This window comes from Wyeomyia smithii, chromosome 2 (assembly GCF_029784165.1).
Source record: "Wyeomyia smithii strain HCP4-BCI-WySm-NY-G18 chromosome 2, ASM2978416v1, whole genome shotgun sequence".
In the NCBI taxonomy this organism is placed as follows: Eukaryota; Metazoa; Arthropoda; class Insecta; order Diptera; family Culicidae; genus Wyeomyia; species Wyeomyia smithii.
The window spans coordinates 48594683-48603278 of NC_073695.1; the positions used below are offsets into that span (position 1 = coordinate 48594683).

At 38.1% G+C, this 8596-nt stretch overlaps 1 protein-coding gene across 1 annotated transcript; it reads left to right on the forward strand.

The window, feature by feature from the left end:
* On the forward strand, positions 1–8347 carry LOC129724107 (uncharacterized). The gene is made up of 2 exons (XM_055678742.1): positions 1–281; positions 7156–8347. Exons 1-2 carry the CDS (start codon positions 81–83, stop codon positions 7933–7935), a joined length of 981 nt encoding a protein of 326 aa, XP_055534717.1. The 5' UTR covers positions 1–80; the 3' UTR covers positions 7936–8347.
* The last annotated feature ends 249 nt before the right edge of the window (positions 8348–8596 follow it).

Genomic DNA, 8596 nt, shown 5'->3' on the forward strand with positions numbered 1-8596 from the left:
AAGCGAAGGAACATATCGCTGCACTTCTCAGTATACTATAGCATCTTCGTTGTGTCTCTGAAACAGTGAGGTCTTTCGGTATGGCCAGCAGAATTTTTGTACAATTTGGCAGTCTAATGGTGCTGTTAGTGTCGTTGTCACACGTGCGGTGCATCGCGATTCTCGATTTCCCGAACTTTCAAACGTTAGAGTTTGGAACTTACAATGCCAACGATTCGATTTGTTTCTACAAGACACTGCAGTCAGGAAAAACAAGTCCTCGTGTTTTGAATTTCAATAATGTAAGTGTGCTCCGAAGATGTTGGTGAAATACTATATATCACTTCTGTAATAATTCGTGACACTATGGTGAAAATTCGAGTCAGTATAGGTCAATAATTTAAAATTTATTGTGAACAATAACCAATGAATGCATGTGTCTCGGTCAACTAACAACGGCTGGTTGCACTTTCAGGACGTACAGTAAAATTCAAACAAAATATTGTAGTTTAAAAACCTATGTGCGGTGATAAGAAAAGTCACATGATCCGTTCCTACAGCACCACCAATCACATCAACGTAGAAACCGTACGGGAAAGCTATGTCGGCATTCACGTAAACCATGCTGACCGTAGTACCGGACTGCGGGAGAAAATGGATTGACATTATTCTTGTGTGCCCACGTGCGTGGAAAACTTACCGAAATTGTACTGAAGGAAACTGTGGCCGGAGTACGGCTGCCCCTAGGAAGGGTCTTCGTTTGGCAGAGTCCATCCGTTACGGCTCTTGAGCCGAAAAAGTAACTCTGCTCATCAGTGTTAATTTTCGCAGCGGTTAGTGTACACAGCAGGAGGAAACTGATCGCCTGCGCTGTGCAGAATGACATGTTTTCGCCTAGACCCGACTAGAACTAAACGGACGGACTAAACCAGTTCGCTGTGAAGTATTGACTCTTATATCAATTTCTCGAGAGGGGCTTCTTCTAACGAATTTCGCTAATCTTTCACCGTTAGATACGATATCCCACATTCGAGAAACTGGTTATGGAACCGGTAGTAGAATTTTGTGTGACATACTTTTTTTCTCTAATTGGCCGTTTTATATTTAAGTTGCATTGAGCCAGTTTTATTTAGGTTTAAAATGAGTATATTAGCAAGTTTACATCTCATAGACAGTATATCCCTAAATAGGGAGTAAGTTCCAATGATTTTTTTTTTCTTGCAATAAACATATCTGTTAACATGCAGCGAAACAAAAAGTGAAACAAGTGAGTGTTACAGATCTGATTTACAAATTGTTAGCGGTATTGTGATAACAGTGTTATAGTTTTATTTTTTTTTTTTTTGCTCTGGCAAGTCTCAAGTCTTAGCCATATACAGGACGGTAAATCAAGGAAACAGCAGAGAATTGATAGAAAATATATTCGAGATTTATAAATACATAACATTTGTAGAGAGAGAAACTTTTCACAAAGGTAGCTCATCAGAATCTTACAAACAAAATATTTATTGAACGTAATCTTTGTAGTGTGCGGCATCACCAATAGACAATTGAACGCCGCTGATCGCTAATACACGCTAATTGATAAACGCTTATCGATGTCTCTCACTTTACTCCATTTATGTAATACACTTTTGAAACTGACATATTACAGATCTGTTCAGGGGGTTTCTGAAGAGATAAGCTTTTTCCGTCGGACCAAAACCTCTATTATCCTATTTTTCAATAAATTCAATGAATTTAAGAAAGATAAGTTTGGACATGAGACAGAATTTATTTAAAAATAAGTTTGGACATGAGACAGTCGACGCTTTTCACAATATTCTTTGGTACTAAATCTAACCGATAAGTACTGATTTCATAAAAAAAGAACATTGAAAAAATATCAATTTTTTTTACATTTCATGGATGTTCATTGCAAAAACTTACAATCTAGCAGCACCGCGAAATATTATTTACCAAAAATTTCCAGCAGCATTGTTTTTCTAACCCTCCCCACGCGGAGAGGAATCAATTTTTGCCTCCATAAATAAACTTCACTTTTATTACTCATCGACTACACGCACTATTGGCACCAACTGTATTTTATATGACAGATTGATCTGTTTTCTAACAGTATTTAACAGCATAACCATCGAAAATTTCAAGTATGGTTTAGTGAACTGTAATTAAAGTAGAAAGATATGACTATAAATACTCAGAGAGAGACATGATCTGGTGATATGTGCGGTGACAATAGAATACGTCAGAGGTGCCAAATCCATTCTCAAAATGCAATGTTAACTGACTGTTTCTTTCGGGTTGTTTAATCGATGGTGACAATAAAGGTCCAGAGGATTAATGAAGCGCATCGCGAAATTTTATGAAACTGTGGAGATTTTAACTCTTCAACTCTAAAAATAGTGTAGAATAATTTTGTAAAAATAAATTTTTCTTTCTGTAGAGCTAAGAAATGTTGAAGCTACCCCAATTTCGATGTTCAAGTTTTCTTGTACCTTTTGCAATCGCCCCAACCCCTCCCCCTCCTGTGTACTTTGAAAATTTCCGGACAAGATATTCATGTCAGGTGGCAACCCACCTGACAAATCCATCAAGTGGTCGAAAAGGAAACAAATGCAGTAACTCTTATCTTCAAGCATCTGTAGTTCTGAAAACAACCGATTTCATAATCTTCAGTATGAATTTCGTGCTACAGAACGCTGATGATCGCACCACCACCGGTAGCATTGCATATTTTGTTGGCCGCGCATTAAATTTGCTCTCCGCTGTGCTGGAGCTGTGTCAGGAAAATATCCTGCAGCGTACGATGGTAAGTGTTGCTGCCGTATGCAAAATAAAGGTAACATACTCCGCAGTACCTGAAAGTTGACTCGTATGCAGCTCTCGTTTTTCAATGTCGCGTACCTCTAACAGCTATACTCCACTCGCTATTGTGGACAAACTAGACTGAAGCTGAATTTTCTACACGCAGTTTTTTGTACCAAGGTCAACGTAGATTTTTGCCATTAGGGCGTGGCCACACAGCTTAGAGAAAGAGGAACAAACCAAAACACCTTCGTCACTACTGAGTGATTTTGAAGTGAAAAGAAAGTTTTTGCTTTCCCGATGCGAAAATCACTCTGGTTCTTAGGTTAACTAATTTTTGTAACTAATATTTCACTGATAACGGTGCTCGAGTGGGCACAAAGAAACAATTAAACCGGAAATTACTTAATTCAGCAGTGAAAATTTTTGAAATGAGGGTTATATTTTGCTGTGATAAACTATTCATAGGCAACACTACCGTTTATCTTTGGTGCGCTCTGGTCGTTATTGTAAAAAGATTATTGAGTAATAGATAACCATTTCACACTAGGAGTAGTTGTGAAAATTCTCATAACTCCTATCTTCAAGCATTTATAGTTCTAAAAAGAACCGATTCCATAATCTTCAGCTCGAAATGTGTGCTATAGAGCGCTGATGATCGCACCACCACCGATAGTATTGAATATTTTGTTGGCCGCGCATTAAATTTGCTTTCCGCTGTTCAAACCAAAACACTTTGTTGAGTCAAAATATGTGGGCAGTGGAATTTATTTCGTCCATGTTATTGTTATATCAATGTTATTGATCATTACATCAAAAAATTGTTACACATTTTATCCATCCACCGACATATAAATGACTAAGATGCATTGAGTCGTTCGCTCGCTATAATCGTTTGCAATCTGACGCAACATTTGCCAGTTTCATTTTCAATTTCACAAAGTGTTATCTAGTATAGAAAACAATAGGCCATGAAAACTAAATTTTGATTGAGATTGTTTTGGCATTTTAAAACTTAGAACTTTGGTTTGTTTGATATGCATATCTGCATTCTTGGAAGTTTTTGGGCTATTCATGCATGGAACATTGTCAGTTATTGCAATCACAATAACAATATCACACGCTAGCCTGGGGGCTAATGCGGTCTCGATCAACTAGATTAGTTGAGAGAACTCGTTATCGATATTGTTTTCGGCACATTTTGCATGTTGTAGGATAAGTACAACGATACACCGTGCCCCAGTGCTGAGTCGAGAAAATTTCCAGCTCGAAAAATTCCTCGACCTGATCGGGAATCGAACCCGATATCACAACCGTGTAGGAGAGCTAGCCGACCGACATCGCTAACCACAGAACCACGGGGACCACTCAGTTATTGCAATCAATTGGTGGCTTAGTTTACTTATTTGACAAGTAAGAGACTATCGGCGCGAAACGCTCCCGCGCGTCTGTGTCGGTAGAAGGGAATGGAGCGGTCATTCAATATGTCCCGATGTAAACGCAAATTCGGCCCGGGTGAGTTTCGCTCGTCTAAGAGTTTTCGGAGTGTGACGACCTCGCGAAGTGTACCCAGATGTTTATTCATGTCTCACGTTGACCTTTTCACCGGAGACTGCTAACTCATCGGTTCTATTTAAGCACGCTGCTAACCGGAGTAGGTTTTGTTCGGTTGATTAATATCATAACTAATCTAGTGATTACGCCTTTCTCTTAAAAAACGAATTTGGGATAGGTAACAGAAATACTTCGTTGCTTTCCGCGCGTCATTCGCATAGAACCGCGGTGTTTGACAAAAAAAAACTTATCGTTCGTTTTCGTTTTGTGCGAACGTCACGCGCAGCATCGTTCAATTTCATCAATTACCACAGATACATGGTTACAAAAACCTTCTTTTTCGCTATAGTCGTAGAAATTTAGAAATAAATTCGATCTCGGCCTGACTGTGTAGTCGGAGATGTTTACCTGTTACTTTTTTAAAGGCGTGTTACAATTTGAAGTTGTTTTCGTTCGGTCGATAAATATCGTGATTAGGCAAAGTATGCCTTTCAATGAACCACGTCTACCGAAGTGCGTTTGACTGCTCTCAACGAAAGAGCGGCGAGAGGTCGCACCGTCTTTTTCCTTTTTGGTTTTGTATGAGGACACGAAGGACCGAAATAATTCTTCACCACGACCAGGTATGAATGCTATAAGTGTAATAAAGTTTTGAGTGTAAAATCGTCCTCGTATAAAAATATTTTTCTGACTGAAAAATTATAAATGAACACTCAATTTTAATTTAAAAACGAAGAGTTGATTTTTCTAAACAAACTTGAAGTTATAACAATTTATTTAGTAGAAAGTCGAGAATGGAAAAATGAAAAACGAAAATTTTCAATTAAAATCTCATAATGATGGACTTCCTATATGCATCTTTTTACTAGTTATTTTGAATTTAATCTTAAAAAATTAGAAAATAAATACTTAATTTTGCACAATTACCTAAAAAAGTTGATTTTTCCTTAATACCTGCTATTTTTTCAAAGCTTTTGGTAAAACTTCAAATTGGAAAAATGTCAGACAAATTTTCTTAAAAGTTATGTTTTGAAGATTCATTTTTAATTTCAAATTTTAAATTCATAGCAAATTCCAATGGTGCAACTTGATAATCAAAGTGATTTCCAATCATATGAGTATTAAATAAATTGTTATTCAAAGACATAACCGAATCAATGTATAGTTCAGTTTTTAAGAGCCTTTGAAAGACATTGTTAAGTAGTCTTGTTTCGTCACAATCAATTTTAAACGAATCCAACGAATTTTGAACTATTTATTTCAATGTTGTATAAATAACGTTTCTTCTCGGTAATAATTTTCTAATTCCAAATTCAACAATAACCTATAATCCATATAAAGTATACCCCTCAATCTGCACCGCAAAACCAAGAAACCTAATTCTAGTGCAACCGGTTTGCAACAAATCATCGTTGGAGGTACGTTTTGCTCAGCAGAGAAAGGATCCTAACGTTTTGCCTGCACACTTAACACATTCATATCCGCGAGATAGAGTTTCTCAGGCTCGCGTCAAGATGCTCTACAAATTTGCAACATTGTTTGCCAAACTGCGAACCCAAGCGTGGAAGGAGCCATAACCGAGCCGTAATATGACACTTCAATATTGCGCGCTTGATTACCCCTTGAGTAGGAAGCCCCAGCATGTGTGAGAATTACGCCTTCGAGGCTGCATTGTAACTGGAGGCCTCGCCAGGATGAAGTGGTCTAGTTAATCCGATAAAGTATTTCGAGCCTGCATTCTTCTCGCTTGACTTAAGTTCGGATCGACCAACCGGACAACCGAATCATCTTATTTGTTTGACTGATGGCGGCCTTTATGGGGCGCTTCAGTCCGGGATAGTAAACGCAAAAGGGGCTAAGTTTGTTTGCATCAGTTTGTTTCATTCTTGTCATTTCTCTTAAATTGTCAGTTATCGAAATTGTAATAAGTGACGCGATGCCAAGGCCAATAACGGAAAATAAACAGCTTACTTCTGATTAAGATTAGTTTCTGATTTATCTCTACAGTTTGAGCTTGAACTGCACATTTCGTAGTTATTCCTCCGTGATGGGTCTGAGCTAGTGAAGTTACACAAAGAACCACCGTAGAGGGGAATTAATTTACCATCTTCAATGTACAACAGTTTAAAAGCTTCCAATTATAGTTATAGATCGATGAAGGCGCCGGCTACGTCCGTTCGGTTAGGGAAAGGAAATAAGAACAATCGTTGCTGCCAGAGACCGAGTTCACCTTTACATCTCTAACGACTGTTACGGAAAGATAGGGTACTTTGACACAGATTTACTTCTACCCGTACCGCTTAATTTTACTGCTCTTATTTACCGAGCCTCGTTGTGTGCCCCTGCCAAGTATCGACAAATATAATTGACTGGAGAGGTATTTTCATTCATTCAACTGTGTCTCTTATGTATCGTGCCGTGTCGAATAAACTCTATTGATTAAAAAATCAACCGTGTATTGATTTTTTAGCGTGAGGGGAAGGTCAAAATGGGGGATGAGAGAAAAACTAAAAATAAACCCATGAGTAAAAGATCCTCTGACACCGAACGGTCTCTGACTATATAAAGATTCGATCTCATGACCATTCGCTTGTCATAGCAGACCCTGTAACCTTGAGGCTACGAGCTCCCATATAAGTCGTTTGTGATTTGTTTCTAGACTGCTGCAAGCCTGTTAACTTAACAGGGCGTTTTATGCAGCTCAACAATCCAATTGAAGTGATTCAAGGACCATACCAGTTACCATTACATAGTAACACTGTCTATGAAAATAACAAAACAAAATAATAATCACCCAAAAACAATTATCTTCCACAGCCAACCGGACAGCCCATTAATTATATAAAAATTCAACAAGCTCCCCGGAATCGGCTATCTGGTATACTAGCAACAATTGAGCATGGAGGCATCAGCTCTTCGTCAGTCACTTTAATGATCCAAGCATCTTTCAACCAGTTTTATTTTGCCGCCCCTGTCATAACGCAAATGATGTGTACGCCTCCAGTAGCAACTACAACTATGGCCACAACAACGACCTTGAGCCAAACTACTACTACCTCTCGGGTCGGGTCATCAACAGTAACTACACCCGCATCTGGAAGCACAACGACCACGGCAAGGTCTACTACAACGACCACTGCGGGTTCTACCTCAACGTCCTTGGGTTCTACAACATCAACAACAGCTGCTAGTACCACAACTATCGCAGGCTCAACAACTTCAACTACGCCGAGAACTACTTCGACGACCGCTAGTACAACAACTTCCACAACAGATGCTAGCACAACGACTACTGGAGCTTCTACCACCAGATCAACAACAGCCGCTAGTACAACTACTGGTGGTTCTACTACAACAACCGAAGCCTCAACAACTTCAACTACGCCCAGTAGTACTTCAACATCCAGTGCAGATTCAACAACTTCCACAAGCGATGCTAGTACAACGACTACTGAAGCTTCTACCACAACATCGACAACCGCTGCTAGTACGACTACTGATGGTGCTACCACAACAACCGAAGGTTCAACAACTTCCACAACCGATGCTAGTACAACTGCTACTGAAGCTTCTACGATAACAACCGCTGCTGGTTAAACAACTTCTACAACATCTGCAAATACAACGACTGCTACTGCGTCACGACGACTACTTCGACACAGTCCTCTGTACCACCTCTAGGATAAAGAATATTATTCAGTAATCGAACATGATGGTAATAAATAAAATTTCATGGAGATCATGATTTAAATACAAGACGTATGCATTTGAAAGAAAATTTACTAAAAGTAATGATTAGAAACTTGGAACTTCCCCAACTTAATGAATCAACCAGTTCATTATGGCGGAGATAGTGGAAAATTTTTATTTTCTATTATTTATATTTTTTTCTTTCCGAGAAAAATATACGCTCTGCTGAAAAATATTTCCTTCTTTTTTAAGTTAAAAAATTAATTGTCTTAAAAGCTCTTATTTTTAATCTACTTTTTTTATAAAAGTAAAACAAATTACCTGAACATTGATCAAGAAAAAAAAATTTTAAATTAAAAAAAAAATTTTTTTTCCACAGGATCATCAATAGAGCACACTATTGGTGAGTTAAAATACTTTTACAGCCAAAACGGTTTGTTTGATTGGCATAGTGTCTTTAAAAAAGTTGTAAATAATAGATTCGTCCTTCTAAAACATTTTTTTTTCGAAAATTTTATCTTTTTTTTTGTTTTGATTTTTTTATAATCGGATTGATAAGCTTCTTTAG

Excerpts from the sequence above, each read along its gene's own strand:
- LOC129724107 (XM_055678742.1), top strand. The coding sequence starts at position 81 with ATGGCCAGCAGAATTTTTGTACAATTTGGCAGTCTAATGGTGCTGTTA. Across the intron at positions 282-7,155 it reads GTGTTTTGAATTTCAATAAT|CCAACCGGACAGCCCATTAA; the intron begins GTAAGTGTGCTC and ends TATCTTCCACAG.